Below are 17,676 nucleotides of genomic sequence, written 5' to 3'. Positions count from 1 at the left end.
TGGAAGTTTAGAGCTGTTGATATTATAGGTATATAATGCAATTTATGACACCACCACAACTCTGTCTCCTGGCCAAAAACATAGTTGACTCTTTGGGCCTCATGACGAGTTGGGCTGCAGCCCTCAAATGCGGCGGTAACGGTATTACTGCTGCATTTAGGGGCTGACCCTATCACGAGTTGGGCACTAAATGAGCTGTTTTACCTCCACCTTTTTTATGGAGGTGAAAATCCGATTTAGCGCCCAGTTTTCGGCACAATTACTGCAGGCTGCATTAGTGTGCAGAAGTTGCGCTGTAAATGCCCCATTGGGTACAATGGACCCTATGGGGAATGGGGATTTATCATTAACGCACAACCCGTGATCCAGCGCTACCGGTTGGTGCTAACGCTATTACAGTTGGCCGGTATTACAGCCGGGATACCGCCCAACTCGTTTGTCTTATCCTACCCGGTCCTATCCCCATCATGTCTTACCTTTGGTTATAAATAGTTGCAGTGGGAACATTGAAAATTACATTCAAGCCATATTGGTTTCACTAAACATAAACCTAGGGGGTAGGCCCACAATAATATTGCTGTTCAATAGTAAGCCTGTCGGTGCTTAGGGGTAGTACATTTTCTTGCACTAAAGCCCACAGACCCAACTTTCTACAGAATCTTGCTCCGGGTAAAGTCCTATTCTCTGCCGCAAAACCTGCCACAGTCCCAGGTGGGCATTTACAGTGTCTGTCAGGTGGAGGTTAGGATCTGGCATGCAGGTATGGTGTAAATCATAACAGAGGTAAGAGGGCCTTTGATAAATTGAGGGACAAGTGCTGCAATATACCATAATATGTTACAAGTAATTTGTAGAACATTGCAAGGAAGATGGAACCATCATACAAAATGGTGCCAACATTTCAAAAATCAAAGAAGGTATTGTTCACTCACCTTGTTGATGTCCTTTCTGACAGCTTTAAAGGAATGTGCATATGTACTGTTAGCTTCTTCCAGGTTAGAAAATATCTCGAGGGCCTCTGTAGAATTCAGCTGCTCATTAATGGACTGCAAGTCGTGGATATGGGCTTTCCACATATCTTTCTCCCTGTAAATTCCAGGTTTTGGGCTCCATGATTTCAGCTCAAGGAATGGATCGTGTTTCAAAACAACCTGTAAAATGAAAACATCCCATAGCTGAAACTAAATTGTACACATTGATGGCTTTTTGATTCTCAGAACATGATACAACTTTTTAAAGAATTCAGGAGGACAAGTATTCGGTGGATTTGAATAGTTTTAAGAATGCACTTATATAGCAAGACGCACAATCTAATAAGAAGCTTACGATTTAGAGAGTCTTTGTGATTCATTTGCATCCATCTGTCCCAAATTGAGAATAGCTGAAACTAGTTCATTTCTGCAGAATGTGTCCCTTAAAAACACACAGACCCTGCATGCCACCTCTCTCTTTCACTCTGAGAGGCTCCACTGATCAGTACACAGGTTGTTTGAATACAGAGCTGGGGAAGGTTTGCCACTGAGAAGGGATGTTCTGACTCCAGGTATGTGCGCAACAGTGGAAACAGAAGGAATGGAAGGGTCCTCATGCATAGTTCACACCCAGGGTAGAGCGCTTAGCCAATTAGGTGGCTGGTAATTCGTGAGAGAACACACAGTATTTCGCCTGCATTTTCCAGCTACCCAAGGCCCATCCCCAGGTACGCCATCTTCATTGTGGGGATGCAAAAGGGGACTAGCAATCCTTCCCAGGTTGGGGGGGGGTGTACATGGCAGGTATCAGCCGTCCACAACCCTTGCTGAGGCCTTCGCCTGGGCCTGCCTAGGGTAGGTCGGTGGCCGCTACCGGCCATGTACGGCCCTTGACACAGGGTGATAGCTATATTAAGGGTGTGTGAAGGTGTGTGTGTGTAATACTTTGTGCATAGTCTTTAACTGCCAGACATTCCTACTTCTAGGCTGGTATTAACTCAACTGGCTGTAATTGACTCTCACAGGAATCAGGTTAGACTCCACCAAAGAGATCAAGCAGTGGACTTTGTCACACTTTCCTTTACTGTTTCCTCCTTCTTGATCTCTTGTGAGACAGGCCCATAGGTTTAGGAAACCTGCACCAGAGGACTGTCTAATATCACCTTAATTATGCAACACATGGATGAGATGAAGACATTCCAAAGAATAAAATTCTTCTCAACACAAAGGATATGATAAAGAGCATTCATAACACTGCTGGTGTGCCAGGACATTGTAAATAATGTCAAAAACATTGCTTAACATTGGGGAAATTGTAAAGAGTATGTATAACATTGTTTGATGAAAAGATATGGTCACAATGTCAGATCCCACCTTAATCTGTTTGATCCATCCAATGACTGCTGTTTCCATTGTATGAATGACTGCCCCTCGTCGATCAGATGCAGAGGAATTACCCAATATGTCTAATGAAGGTATAGGAAGCACAATAGAACCCTTAATAGAATAAAAGACAAAAGAAAAATTTAAATAAGAGAAGGGTCAGAGTACTGAGCAAAAAAGCGTCATTTCTGGTCAAAAGAACAAAATGGAAATGATTCATTAGCATAAGAACACAATTTCGAAATTGAAAATTCTGGGATTTGAACAAATAAATATTATAATATTTTTTAAAAAAACAACAGACCAACTTAGTAATTTCAGGCTACGGTGGCCAATGTGAGAAGTAGAGCATTTTTCCAATCCCAGTATTTCAGTTAAAAACCTAATGTATTCTTGGAATTATAGACTTGGTTGGCTACAATTTAAAACATTGGACTCAAACCTCTTTATAGCAAAGATTTGTAAAACAAAAAGTCCAGAATTGGAACAATTATGTTCTGATTGTATGCAGTCTTCCTGACAAACTGTGCCAGGCTTTCTAAAAATCACCTCAAATCAAATTCTTAATATCTTGGTTAGTGGGACACGACAAATCACTTGTGTGGACTTAAAATATGTGAATGTAAATGTTTTAATAGAGTTTGAATTTTGAATCCAGAATGTATATCCGATTCACATCTGTAAACTAAATGTAATCGCACATAGTTCACAGGTGTAAGCAGGTCTCCTTTTCCTTTATTTTTATTTTTTAGTCGAGGGTGGAAAATAACACTTTTTCATGCAACACTCAGGATGGGAAATGACAGAATGACCACAAAACATTTTAAAAACACTTACCTCAGAGTGACCGGCTATGACCTCCAAATTCCCAGTAAACCTGTGCAAGATATCCATGATTCTATCCGAACTGAATGTTCCATTGTTGGAAATCCCATTATCCAGGCAAAGAAGGGGCAGATAAACTTGATGAAGGACTTGGCCGATATATCGCAACGGAAACTTGGTGCAGTCCACTGTGATCACATTATAAACTAGAAAAGCATAGATGGATTACAACATTCAACACACATTTTCGATGCAAATCATGTGTTACTGATATCATGAGTTTCTAGAAAATGATAGTGAAACACGACAATAAAAACATATATTTTGAAAATGTATTCATAAGCCTCTTCCTCAACCTGCCTCTTTCTTCCCTTCGCCCCCCAGCTATTCCAGAATAGGACTGCAAGACTTATCCTTGGCCTCAAGCCCAGGGACTGCCTATCTCCAACACTAAAATCTCTCAACTGGCTCCTGGTGACCATAAGGATCAAATTCAAGACCCTTTGCATCATCCACAAGGTTGTCGGGGGCCTGGGACCCCATTATGTCCAGCTTTCCCTCCATAAATACCTCCCGTCCAGAGTCATTCGGTCTTCTGGCTCCAACTCTCTGCAGGTCAAATGTTTCTCCAAGCAGAGAGTGGGAGGTAGATCCCATTCCTCAGCTGTGTTAAGGATTTTAAAGATGTGGCACACTCCAGACCAGGACTCTTTCTACTGGCCAGGGCGGCAGTGCACAATTAAAACGCTTTTATGTTTATTTTATTCAGATTAAATTTTTGAGAAGGCAGACAACCCGTCTCACACCCCCATTAACGTACACCCAGTGTCGCAATGGACCATGAACCAGGCCGGTGTGTAATAATGAAATATTTATTTATTTTTAATTTTTAATAAAAATCAAACACATTCAATACAGAGCAGCAATCACCAGTGTGGTGATAATTACACTCTAAAATGATAGGATACACTTAGTTTAACCTTCTAGCATAAGATACACAATGCACAAAAGAATGAAAGCAAGATTACTTTTCGGGTAGTATTTTCAGATAGCACCACAGTTAGGCATTCCCCCTGCAACACTCCCTCAAACCCCTGTTAACCAGGTTTTGTGTGGGTGGAGCGGAGGAGCAAGGAGTCATGTATACTAGGCAAAAATCGGAATGAGAATCCGACCTACCATCTCTGAATGGGAGGCCAAAATCAGATTGAGCTCCCTTGAAAAATGAGCAAAAGGACACTCGGAATTACTGAATAGTTATTTTACTTGTGCGGTTGAATGAATAAGGCAAGAATGTGTGTGGCTGTAGTAACAAGGCAAGAAAACCTACAAGCTACAAGGCAATATACTAACAACAGGCATACAGGTTAGAAAATCGACTTTGGAAGGAAAAAAAAACTGCAGCAAGAATCACACGTGGACAAATTGCAATTGCTTCATTTCACAGGTTTAAAATAGCAACAAGGTTGGAAAATGAGCTAAACAGATATAATCGGAAATCGGTTTTAATGCTAAGGTACAAAGGTACATAACAGGTATGATATGAAAGTGAAAGGGTGACTTGATGGTGACTGTATAGGATTCTTTGTAGAAAATAAATCGGATTTTCTAATGAAAGCAGTTACACGGGCGAAATCGGTTTTAGAAGGAAAATGACAGGTTCTACTGAAACTATTTTTTAGTGGCTAGATTATTAAAGAAATACACTGCCCGCGAAAAGGTTAATTTGCAATGTTAACCCATTCACACTGTGTGCCTCTTTATATGGGAATTAATTAATTTATTCCAAATAGTACTAAGGATTTATACAAGGGACTGAAATTATTTGGAAAGAATTGCGCTAACACATGGATATCAACACAGATTTTCTTACACAGAGGATTCTGACAATTTAAAAATTTACTGGCGTATTTTTAGGATTTCTATGGGATTGGACATAATACAAGGTAACAAGCAATGGATGCAGCTTTTTGGTTACTGGGGAAGGGTAATAATCACGAAAAGCATTAGAATGGATAGTTTTGACAGCCAGCCAGATCTCTGGACATTGGGACAGGGGGCTGGTCACTGCACAGCGGCGGCTCTCCTGTAGGGACTCAGCGAGGCAACCGGGGTATGGTCTCAGTGGACAGCGGGGTGCATCTGCTGGGCAAAGTATGTAGCTGGGCAAAGCAGGTCTGGTCACTGGATAATCCCAAAAGGGTTCAGCAGCCTTTCCCCCTTTCTCCCTGAATTATTGGGATTTTTGTAGGGTTTAATTCTGGATAGTGGTTCTGCCTGGATAGGTTCTGTCTGGATAGGAGGTACTGCATGGATCAGGATCAGCTACCCTTGCCCTGGCACTGGAATCTGGAATCTTGCAGGGTGAATGTGGAATGCCTGGATCTCTGGATGTTGCGGGTTGGATTTTGAATGCTGTTTTATTTTTAAATGGCCTCAATTTTGAATGTCTCCTCTGTATATAGGCCGGATGGCATCAGAGAATTTTTACTATGTGGGCAGAACTAAGCTGGACATACCTCTAAGATCCGATAGGTCATCCTGAGGAGGTCGCCACCTCCCTGTAAGCAGATTGAACTGAAGGAAGTGACTCAGTTTTAGTGTGTGTTTTTATGAGGTGCTTTGTTATACCACAGTTATTTTTGCCAAAATCAGTTATAAAACAAAACCCTCATATTTATAAATGTCACCCTTATAAAAAAAATTAGATAGGCAAATACCATATTTGACATGGAGTATACTATTCCAAACCCCAGGTTTGTATGATGCCGTTTAGTCATTCTGGCAATCTTTCACAATTTATATGGCAAATATTTCCCTTAAAATCTACAAATGGGTACACTGAGGCTTATCAATGTCGGACATATTTGCAACAGGTTTCATAACTGTACCATGTATGATTTTCCCAGAAATGTCATTTTACTGGTGTTTGCGTCCCCCACATGCTAGAAAGATCCATATCGTCTTATTTTCATGGTGCAAAAATTACAATCAAGCTGTCCAAAGTTTACATTACTGCTTCTTTAGATTACTGACATACATGTCTTTATAGGAAAAGTCTTTTCAATCACATGGGCCAGCTTTGTTCCCAAAAGTGGGCAGTCCTTTCAACCCCCCAGCCAAATGTCATGCTCTGGTCAGCTTTGCCCAGAGGTTGCTATGACTCCCCTTTGATCTTAGGCAGTTCAAGCTGAAGCGAGGGGTCAGGGGAGTTCACACTTCAGTTACAGGGCTGTCCATTGTCCCAGGCTGCAGCAATGCCGGTCCGTCTGACGAAGTCACCACTACCCACACCTCTGGGCCTTTCATGTGGAAAATGAACTTCCTTTCTCATGGGGCTGGCACATTAGAAGTGCCTGCCTTTGCAAAGACTGGTTTGACAGCAATTTCTGGGCCTAGCCATAATGTTGAAGTTTTTTTAGTTGGGAAGAATAAACTACACAAAGTACAATTTACTTCTATTTCGGCAGCTTTTCTTCCCAACATATATAGTTTTGTTTCAGGGCATGTTACAGTATTATTTCCATTGAGCTTGTACATATCAACTCACTGCTTTGCAGAGCAGTTCAACACGGGTTCATTTTACTTTCCCTTGTCATTTACAAATGCGATTTTCCTCGCATCTTTATTCTTAACATTTCCATAGCTCTGGACAATTTCTAATACACAGGAATCTGTTCAAAACAAGGGTTCTTTGAAACTGACATAAGCAAAGGGAGAGTGAGAGCTTCTTGTGAAGAGTTTGCCTGTGTTACTTTGTTGCAAGAGTAGGCGCTTGCTGTACGGCCTGAAACAAATTTCTCTGCTCTTTCACAGTTTTTACTTGACACACAATGCCTTTCCGGGAGGAATGACCCTTCTTTGATGGTGTTCCTCTTGAAGATAGCTGGGCATGGAGGTGTTTTACTGGGACCAAATTGTGTAAGGTTGAAAAGATGGAAATAGCACCAGTGCAAAATCATTTTAAACACACAACATTTTCTCTTTCAGTTGGAAGTCTTGAAATGGCAGCATAGCATCACTGAGCCAGGCTGCTTTTGAATTCCTCTTTTTGGTGCACATGAAGAAAATATTGCAGCCATTCTCGGGGTGTTCTATGTTTATCTCGCCCCATATGCGCTCAGCAGAGCCAGTGCCGCCATTACTTTTGCAACTGCTAAAACGCAGTTTTGGTGATGCAGGGGAATATGTGCTCAGCAGAGCCAGCGCAGCCATTCTTCTTGTAAATGCGGAAAATGCAGTTTGGTGGTCCAGTGGAGTTCTGCTAGGCTGGTAAATGTACCCCACAGCTGGCTCATCTCTCTGGAACGGCCTCCCCCCTCAGACTTGAGCCCGATCTTCTTAACTTCTGGAAACTTCTCAAGACTTTCTTTTTCTCCTATTCCTTCCCTCTACCCCTCCCATGCTAACTCTCCATCTGCCACCGCGACTGGAGTCTGTTCCCATCAAAGTCTTACAGGGGCCAGACCACCCCGTACCAGTCCCGCCAGCATCCTTTCCCAGCACTTGCCCTCAGGCTCACTTTCCCATACATGTCCAACATGGTCCTACCTGTCCACCACACTCATTTCTTTAATGGGGTCCCTGTAGAAACCTCTCATGTCTGGATACTGTAGGAAGTTTTTGAACCCTGTCATTAATTATTCTTCTGCTTCACCAGGAAGGGTCCTTTGACCTGCCCCGATGGCCAAATAAGGTTGTTGAGGGAAGGCCTGAGTCATGTAGCCCCCATGTGGGAGCCCAGCTGCCAGGGTTGTTGTCCCTGGTATGGTTCAGCTTATTGGACCGCCCAGAATACAAGTAGCTTGAAGGACCTGTGCTGTGTCTCTTCTGATGTTGTGACATATCACTTTGCCTGTTGTCTCGTGTGGTTGTGTGGAGAAACCCATTGTCTCTGCTTCCGGTGCAATCAAACTCACCTGTGCCTGTAAGCCTTGTGTGGTTTCTACCATGCCAGGCTTCCCTGGAGTTTTCCCAAGGAGGCCAAGACATGCCTTTAACAGTGTTCTCCTGTTTTTGTCACTCTTACGTGAAGACCCGTTTTCTCTGGGTTCTGTATCTCACTCGGGGCACTGTGTGCTTGTTTGCACAAGGCTCTCTTCCCAGTTTCTCCTGGGGATCTGTTTTAGTGGTCACAAGCAGTATATTCTCACCCCAAGTATACAGCGGATAGAATCTTCCTCCCTCCCATGTGATTCTGCACAGGGGAAACCTGGGATGGAATCCCTCTTAGGCTTAAGAGCCCTCCTGCTAGCATCGTTGTTCAAGCACATGAGGGGTAATATCCGTTCTTGCATTTTATAAAGGGTGTACCCCGTCCCAGTCCATAGTGCATTGGGCGCAGAGTGTCGTGTCGCAAGAGTCCCTGCTGGAACCTCGGGCCTGCGGCTGATATTCCCCATGATTGTGAGGAGGGAAAGGGTCACTAGGACCCCTCCTGTGCTGGGTGAGACCCTTTAGAGTATCATTGGCCAGGGGGCCCCTTGTAAACAGTGTCGGTTCACTTACCTTCTTCCTCAACACAGTGAAACATTGGTTTTCTTCTGTGAGCTCTTCTCCGAAAGTGGCCTCCCAACACTTGTGCCTTTGTAGAAGTGATCGGAGTGAAAAAGAAGCAGATATGCATCAAATATGCCACACATGCAACCTCCCTAAACACAACAAGCAAAAGGTGTGAGGGTCTGCAGAGGTATAACTCTGCACGCACCCAACGCACCTGCTAAACCCATTGGGAATATGCCATGGGAGTTGATTTCAATTGTGATGCATTACTCGGCACAGCTGTGATCGACGCCCCACACCCGTCCAACGTGGAGAAAGGGATTGATAGTTGGGCGGGTCACATGGAAAAGGAACCGTGAGCTTGCAGGGGTTGCATATGCAAAATAAACATTGTATATGCTGCCTACCAAAACCCATGGCACAGGGAATCTTAATGTGGTCCTCACAGCACTTGTGCATAAACCATTTTAACCCATGGCATCTACAGAGCTAAAGTGGGTGACACTAAAAACTGCCTTCTTGACAACCATCACATCAGCAAAGAGGGGAATTACAGGCGCTGTGCATAGATGAGCCTTGCATCCGTTTTTACAAAGATAAAGTGGTCCTTAAACCCAAACCAGCTATCCTACCAAAGTCAGTCAACACTTTTCATCTTAATGAGGTGCTCTCACTACCGGTGTTCTTCCCATCACCGAGCATGGAAGCTGAGAAGGCGCTACAAACCCTTGATGAACGATATCACTCAAGTTTTACTTGGACAGGACAAATGGCTTGCGCAAAGCAAGACAACTCTTCGTCACTTTGGAGTTGGCGTGCCGGTGTCAGCAGCAGCCAAGGCTTCTATAGGTCATTGGATGGTGAGTACCATAGTAGAGATGTACCGTAGTGGAGGCAAACAAACTGCAGGGAAAGACCCCTCCCAAGGATCTTCATACAAACCTGATATGGAGCAAGGCCACGTTGGTGGCTTTTCAGAGATAGGTGCCCATACAGGTGGCAACCTGGTCAAGCACACATTCTTTCTGTAAGAACTACTCACTGGATAGCAGTTCCAGAAATGATGCTGGTTTTGGGTGAGCGTTTTTGCGTAATCTCTTTGCGAAGGACAACGTTCGAGTACACCGTCTTTTCAAGCGCATCTTGCACCCTTTCCTCTTCTCCTAATGGTTATATCGATGCTACAGAAGCCCTAGTTGGTGCCTTTACCTGTGCAAATGCCACCGATACCACTATGGAGTGGGCAGTGAGGTTCGTCGATAAACAATGTTCCTCTGTCGGTTCCTGCGTGTAGCAGAAGTCCACATTTTTGTTAATATGTGGCACATTATGTGGCTTTTCCCAGACCTTCCTGGCTTCCACAATAAGATCCCGCTGCATTGCGATACGGACTCTTTTGGCTTGTTTGCTTAGCATTTATGAGAGGACTCTGCTGGGGGCCCTCCGGTATGGCAAGTTGCAAGAATTGCACTATGTCGCAGATCCTGGGCCTCATTACGAGGTTGCTGGTAAAACCTGATGGTAACAATGTTACTACCACCTGATATCTCGGTGATACCGGGATATCACAGGCGGCGGTGGTATGGTTATTTCTCATTCCCATGGAGGTCCATAAGGATCCAGGACAAGGCTGCAGTGTTGAACGGCGAAGGTGTTTGGCGACGAAGGGGTTTGCGGCGCAGACAGTGAGTGCGGTTGATTCACCCACCTGTCTGCGGCCACCAGCTAAGAAGTTAGGGAGTTTGCTTGCTCTGTGCTTCTTAGCCAGTCTGTGCATCTCCTCTGACTGTGTCTCCCATACCCCTGTGACCTGCACCTTTGCCCCTGGCTGGGTGCGCCACTTCCCATGTGATTCCTACCTGTGTTGTCTCCTCCCACCCCTCATTGAGTTCCCCTCGCCCCTTCCATCCTAGCCCCCCCTTTGTGTCCTTTACCTGCGTGGTCCCTCGCATTCTTGATCGCATGTGCATCTGCGCCACTTCCATCCTTGACTTTGCTTGCGCTGCGTGCCCCGACGGCGTGGCCCCTCGCAATCTTCTATCGTGTATGCCTCAATGCCAATCCTTGTCTTTGCTCACGCTGCGCACCGCCGTTGACGTGCTCCCTTGCAATCTTTAATCGTGTGTGCCTACGCGCCACTTCCTTCCTTGACTTCGCTCGTGCTGCACATCTCCGACTTGCGTGGTCCCTCGCAACCTTCGATTGCGTGTACCTCCGTGCCCCTTCCATCCTTGCCTGTTCACACTGCGCGTCCTCGGCCGCGTAATCCCTCGCAATCCCATGTGCGTGTGCGCGACCGCGTCCATTCCATCCTTGCCTCTTCGTGCATGCGTCCTCGGACTGTGGGGTCCCTTGCATTTCCATGTTCACATGTGCCACAGTGCCCTCTCCATCCTTGGCTATGCTCACACCTGTGGGTCCTTAGCCTGCGTGGTCCCTCACAATCCTTGATCGCGTGGCTACTTGCACTCTCCATCCTTGGCTACATTTGCATTTGCTTCCTTCCCGCGTGGTCTCTCGCAACTCTCGGTTGCATGTGCCTCGCGCCCTCTCTTCTCCAGCTCGCCAGCACCCACGTGCCACCTGATCGTACCTGCTCCCTGCAGGTCTTTACCCACCTTCCCCTGCCCTATCCCCCCTGCCAGCTGTTTCCCTGACCATTGTGTATTCCTCTGTGTTCTGCTGTGCTCTTCCTTCTTCTAGGTTTTCTTCCTCGACTGCTCTGTTTTGGCTGTGTACTGCTCTGTATTCTGCTGTGCTCTTCCTTCTTCTAGGTTTTCTTCCTCGACTGCTCTGTTTTGGCTGTGTACTGCTCTGTGTTCTGCTGTGCTCTTCCTACTTCTAGGTTTTCTTTGGTTGACTGCTCTGTTCCTTGTTGCCCTGGTAACCTGATTGGGGTTCACCTTACTGACTTGGGTTCTGTTGTGCTCTTCATTCCGAGCTCTTCGTCTCAATCAGTTTATTTTTTTTATTTATTTATTTATTTACATTCATATAGCGCACAAACAGCCCAGGGGCATTGAGGCGCTGTTACTTGCAATGACTTAGTTACATGGTACAGGTAAGATAGCGGTTGTTGACACATTGTAAATGTTGCAGGATGACATACTGTTGTTACAGATATTGCTTTTGATCATATGATACAATATACATGGGGTAATCGTGCTAGTATGTCTAGCCTTATGTGAACAGGGTAGTCTTCAGCGTTTTGCGGAAGGTGGTGAGGGAGGCCTCTCCACGGATAGTGTGTGGTAGGGCACTCCAGTGCGAGGGCGCAAGGTAAGGGAAGCTGGATCCGCCCGCTTTTACTTTTTTTACTAGAGGCACTGAGAGCATGTTGGTGTAGGGTGATCTGGTTGGCCTGGTGGTGGAGACAGAGTGTATCCTTTGTGAGAGGTATGCAGGCGCAGTGAGGTGGATGCACTTGTGGGTCAATGTCAGGGCTTTGAATAATATCCTTTCTTTTATTGGGAGCCAGTGGGCTAGTTTTCTGGCCTCAGAGATGTGTTCTCTTTTTGCAATACCTTGGGCTGCCCGGAGCGCCTTGTTCTGTATTACTTGTAGTCTCTCTAGGTTTTTTTTAGAGGTTCCTAGAAAGAGTACGTTACAGTAGTCTAGCCTAGAGTCGGTGATGGCTCTGGCTATGTTAGTGCAGTTCTCTTTGGAGAGAAAGGGTCTGACTGCATTGATAAGTTTGGCATGATATGCCGCTGCAGAGGCAATTGCATTGATTTGTCTGTCCATGGATAGGCTAGAATCCAGATAAACTCCCAGGGTTTTGACAGAGTCGGAGACTGGAATTTTAATGGAATCAATGGTGAAGTGACTGAATTGGGCATCTAGATTTTTTAGGGTGTCGGGAGAGCCTACCAGGAGGAGTTCCGTCTTGTCAGAGTTGAGGCGTAGACCGTTGTCTGCCATCCAGGCTTCGATGGTATTGTAAAGGTTGTTGAGGGCCAGGGAGTCAGTGTTGTAGTTAGCTGTGAGAATGATGAGGATTTGTGTGTCGTCGGCGTAGTTGGTGTATGAGATGCCCATGGCATCGAGGATTAGGAAGAGGGGACGTGTAAAAATGTTGTATAGCGTGGGGGAGAGGCAGGAGCCTTGGGGCACCCCACAGAGTATAATGGTTGGTGATGCGGCGGCTAAGTCAGAGAATACTTGCATGGTTCTGTCTTGTAAGAAGGAGGTGATCCACGCTGTGGCTTCAGGGGAGAATTTGGCCGTGGTGGAGAGGTGGTGGCATAGGACGCCATGATCCACAAGGTCGAAGGCCGCTGAGAGGTCTAGGAGTAGGAGAAGTGCAGGTTTGCCCAAGTCTCTCGCATCTGGTTTTTCAAGTCAAGTAGGGCGGTTTCTGTTCCATATCTGGGGCGGAAGCCAGATTGGTGGAGACCAAGGAGTTTGTTCTCTTCAATGAAGTGTTGAACCTGCAGGTAGGCTGCTTTTTGAGGAGGAAAGGGACAGTTGTGATGGGTCTGTAGTTATTGGGGGAGGTGGGATCGAGCCTTGGCTTCTTTAGAAGAGGGCGGACCCAGGCTTCCTTGAGGGAGGCAGGGACTATCCCTGTGGTAAAGGAGGCATTTACAAAGGCTGTTAGGAAGGGAGCTAGCGGTTCTGCGCAGTCTTTGATAATGGAGGCTGGGCAAGCATCACCTTTGCAGTTAGAGGGTTTAATGTTCCTCATTATGTTGATGACATCGAAATATGTTCTACTTGTTCTTGTCTCGTTCCTTGTATCCGCGCTCCCCTATTCCCCCTTACCTTTCTTTCCCCACGCCTCACGTCCACTCCTCTTCCTCTCTCCTCTTTTCCCTACCTCCTCTATGGTGCTCTGTTTCTCCGATCTTCTCTAACTGCTTCTCTATTGACTACCCCGCCCTTATCACTAAGTCTGGTAGGAAGAAGTTCAAAAATGATAGCCTGGTCTCCAACCCAGGCCTCCCTATCGCTGATACCTATATCAGTGCTTCCTCCAGACAGACCTTCAACAACATCCTCTTTGTCGTTCCTTCGCCAGACCTATGGACTTCTCATATGGTCTCTGTGCTCTCTCCTTTTTCTTACACTATCATTAATGGTGGCACCCAGTGGGAGGCCCTCCTTGCCCCCTTCTACTCATCTAAGGTCATCATTAATGTTTACCTGAAAGGCACCATCTTGGTCCAAGGCCCTCAAGCCAACCTCCTCCTCTCTGATAGACGCTTCCCGTGCCTTATCAATTTCCTTTCTTCTCCTGCTGCCCCTCCTCTACCTTCTTCAGCTTCCTTGACTCCCTGCTCTGCCACCACTCTGTGGCCCTCATTCTACGCCTTGGCTACCTTGCCCTCTCCTCGTTCCTCTTCTGCCCTCCCTCAGGCTCCTTCTACACCTCTGCAGGGAGTACCTCTGATTTGTACCCCTCCCCGGGAGTCTTTCAAGGGTGGTAACCTTCTCCATATTGGCACACTCAACTCTCGCTCAGCTGTCAAACACTCCTCCGACATCTGCTGTATCCTGGAAGAACTCGACCTAGATGTCCTTGGTCTCACCGAGACATGATTCACGGCTAGCTCTGTCACAAGCTTTGACACCCTCCTCCCTGATGGCTAGAAGATCCTCTCCGCACCCAGATCCAACCGTTCCGGTAGGGGTGTAGCCTTGATCTTCCCAGAGTGGATTCCTAACTCTATCAATACAGGACTACTCCTCTTTCGAATGCCTTGTTTGCAGGCTTTCTCTCTCTCCTAGCCACGGCTACTATCTACTGGCCACCTGGGCAGACCACCTCCTTCCTCTCTGAGTGGGCGGACCTCTCCTACTCCCCCCTGGCCTCAACCACTCAACTCTTCCTGCTTGGAGACTCTTCAACATGCACCTGGATGCTTCCTGTCCCTCCTCTGGACTCTTTCGCAACCTCTGCGACTCTCTCTCTTTCTATTCTTCCCTCTGGCCCGACTCACTCTGCAGGGCACACTCAGGATGCTCTGATCTCCTCAGACCTCTCCTCTGTAACCCTCTCATCACTCCTCTCTCCTGGAGTGATCACTTTATTCTTTTAAAAAATATATTTTATTGGTTTAAAGAAAGAAAAAAGAAATGGCCAAACAATGGCCATAACCACATACACCTTTAACATTATTACATCATCATATAAAACATAAATTACTTCTTCCAGAATTTCATGAACAAGAAATATATGAAACATGTTCCTTATTCCTTTTCATTCAAATCCGTCTTCATCTTTAAAACTCTTTCAATCATGGTCAATACCGCAATTACTAGACTAGTCTTTCCTCCCATAATAACTCAAGCCCACCAATCATTTGGGCTCTGAGTGCTTTCATCCATAGCAAACACAGCTAGATAGACTTGTCTAATTTCTTTTAGGTAATCACCGGCCGTTACCCAGTGGCACGATGTCTCCACAATAGCGTTATCCTTACAAAAACTAGATTGGGCATTTTTTATGCCAGGCATTTTCCGAGCCCGCATGACTTCTCCTGTGGCTAGACTATTTAGTCTGCACCTAAGGAGCATGTCACGATAGTGCTGGGATGGAAGTTGCTGTAAATATCTTGGAAGAGAATTTAAACCTTTCTTTTCAGTAGTTCTCGAGCAGCTCAGTTTAACATGTTCACATTGTTCCAGCGTACTTATCCAATCCCTGTGCTGTATTTTTCGCTTAATCTTGGTTGAATTTGCAGCTAACTCACTTGTGCTGGTATCATTCTATTGTAAGATCTTTTCAATCTTTAATTTCCACTGAGTTACATATTTATCTTGACCTCCTTAAGCAGGACCGAAAATTCGCAAATGGGGCTATAGCTGTTTCATATCTGCACTTCCTATATAAGACCATTGATTTCCACAGAACCATGGATTCAAGGGATTGTAGCTTCAGTTCTCGTCTGATTGTACACATTGGTACCGCATTAGAAAGTCGCAACAATGACTGCCAGAACTGACCCTCTAATTTCTCCCATATCTACCAAGGCAGATGTAAAATAGCCTCGGATCCATAGGTTAGCACTTGTGCAATTTTCTGTTTATAAAAGGACAGAATGGGGATCATCGTACATCTCCCAAACTTCCTATGGAAGACTCTTCCCTGGTTTATTAGGGTGATCAATCTGGATCTCAGATGTATAAAATTACCCTGATCATTTACACTTTTGTTTATGACAATCCCCAAATAGGTCATGGTTTCAAACACTTCAAGGGGCTCAGTGTCTACTCTCCACGTACATGTCTCTACTTTCTTTTCTTTTTGTGGGCTGATTTCATTGTAAGGACCTTAGATTTTACAACATTCATCCTCATGCCATTATCCCTCAAATAGAAATTAAAGACATGAATCCTACGCTGAAGACCAATTGGCGTTAAGTCAAAAAAGACTAGGTCATCTGCAAATAGTATCCAAGGCACTGCTATAGTGTTAATCTTTGGGGGAAAGGCAATGACATCTCTCTGTGTGTGCGCCAAGTCTGCAATATACAAACAGAATAGAAGCAGGGCCAAGGCACACCCCTGCTTCAGGCCTCAGTAGGTGTATATTTTTTGTGAGAGTTGATCTTTACCCGAAATTCAGATCATAACCAAGGTATTTGTATAAAGTGCCTCAATGGCTTCTACCAAGTCCTTAGGGCAATTCCATGCTCTCAACTTGGCCCAGAGCTTCTCCCCAATGACTTCATCGAATGCCTGTTCGAGATCTAGAAATGCTAATTACAAGCACGTTTCTGTTTCTAGGGCCCTTTCTTTCAGGATGTTAATAATAAAGAGATTTAGAGTGGTACCTACTCCATTGACAAATCCAGTTTGTCTCGGGTCAAGGATACTACTCTTCTCGGTCCATAGTCTAAGATCTCTCAACAGAGCAGTTGCAAAAAGTTTCCCTATCGAGTCAAGGATAGGGCAGTAATTTTTCGGCACAGCCCTATGCCCTATTTTGAAGATGGGCACTATATTTGCCTCTCTCCAAGAAGATGGTATGCTTTTATTTATCATAATCTGGGCAAAAAGGGCTGGTAGGAATTTGGTCCACTGGCTTTTGTTTTTTTTTCAGTTCCTGGTTGGATAGACCGTCGGGACCCTCAGCTCGAGATGCACTCGCATTTTTATCATCATTTCAGCATCTAGATCATCAAAAGCAAACATCCAAGTTTGAGGATGACACTCTTCCACCTTTCTTACTACCCACCCTGGATCTGCAAACAAAGTTGTATAGTGAGCTAGCCAATCCCTTTCCGACACCCTGCTAATGATATTACCTGGTCTAAAGGAGCCATCGTTGTTTATCAGTTCCCACAAATTTCTGGTTCTTTTAGCACATACCACTTTTAGCATGTGTTCAGCGTCGTTTTGGGCCCTCATGATCTTTGCGCCAATGCACCAGTTTCTATACTGTTGTTTGGCTATCCTGATTTCCTCTTTTCCGCTTAAGACCTTGCTAGGCTGTGAGAATCATCTGCATATTATGTGTGTCACTCCTTTCTAACTTCGCTCTGTTTTGCAATTTCATGCTTCTGTTAAATGAGGGCATCAGAGTGAAACAAAGGCTAGAATGTGGGGGCATGACATTGTTTATAATTATAATTGTTATTTTATAATGCGCTTAATACCAGAGATTGGTTTCTAAGCGCAGGATTGGGATTCGAGCCTGTGTTGCACTGCATTTTCTTGCTTCCAAGACAAACTTGTTGCCCCTGAGCTAAATCCCCATTACCCATGCTCTATGCTCAGCACTCTGCTGTGCCAAAGAGCTTCAGCAACTACAGGAAGTAGTAAACTGTACACTTCCCCCAACAAAACTTCAAATTACTGGACAATTAAGATTTTCAATTTGAAAGCTCCTGTTTTTATAGTCGCTAGACTTAACACTACATAAATTGAGAATAATTTTAAACTGAAATAGCCACAATTTTGAAAGGAGGAACAGTTGGATGTTTATGGGTTCAAAGTGAGAAAGAATGCAAATTTGGGGATGTTAAATGTTAAATATTTCTGAAACAAC

At 45.0% G+C, this 17,676-nt stretch overlaps 1 protein-coding gene across 1 annotated transcript in view; it reads right to left on the bottom strand.

Annotated features, from left to right (window-relative positions):
* The window catches only part of LOC138487325 (uncharacterized), a 2,513,852-nt gene that overhangs the window by 2,436,153 nt on the left and 60,023 nt on the right, over positions 1–17,676 (bottom strand). Inside the window, exons 4-6 of the mRNA XM_069613924.1 lie at positions 3,192–3,385; positions 2,346–2,468; positions 933–1,151 (exon numbers count right to left, since the gene is read on the bottom strand). Coding sequence (XP_069470025.1) covers positions 933–1,151; positions 2,346–2,468; positions 3,192–3,385 — 536 coding nt within the window. The remainder of the gene's footprint in view (positions 1–932; positions 1,152–2,345; positions 2,469–3,191; positions 3,386–17,676) is intronic.

The sequence above is a fragment of the Ambystoma mexicanum genome, chromosome 9, assembly GCF_040938575.1.
Source record: "Ambystoma mexicanum isolate Mex_15411 chromosome 9, UKY_AmexF1_1, whole genome shotgun sequence".
Classification (NCBI taxonomy): domain Eukaryota; kingdom Metazoa; phylum Chordata; class Amphibia; order Caudata; family Ambystomatidae; genus Ambystoma; species Ambystoma mexicanum.
The sequence above is the reverse complement of the archived record's forward strand: the minus strand, read 5'-3'. Positions and strand labels throughout refer to the sequence as shown.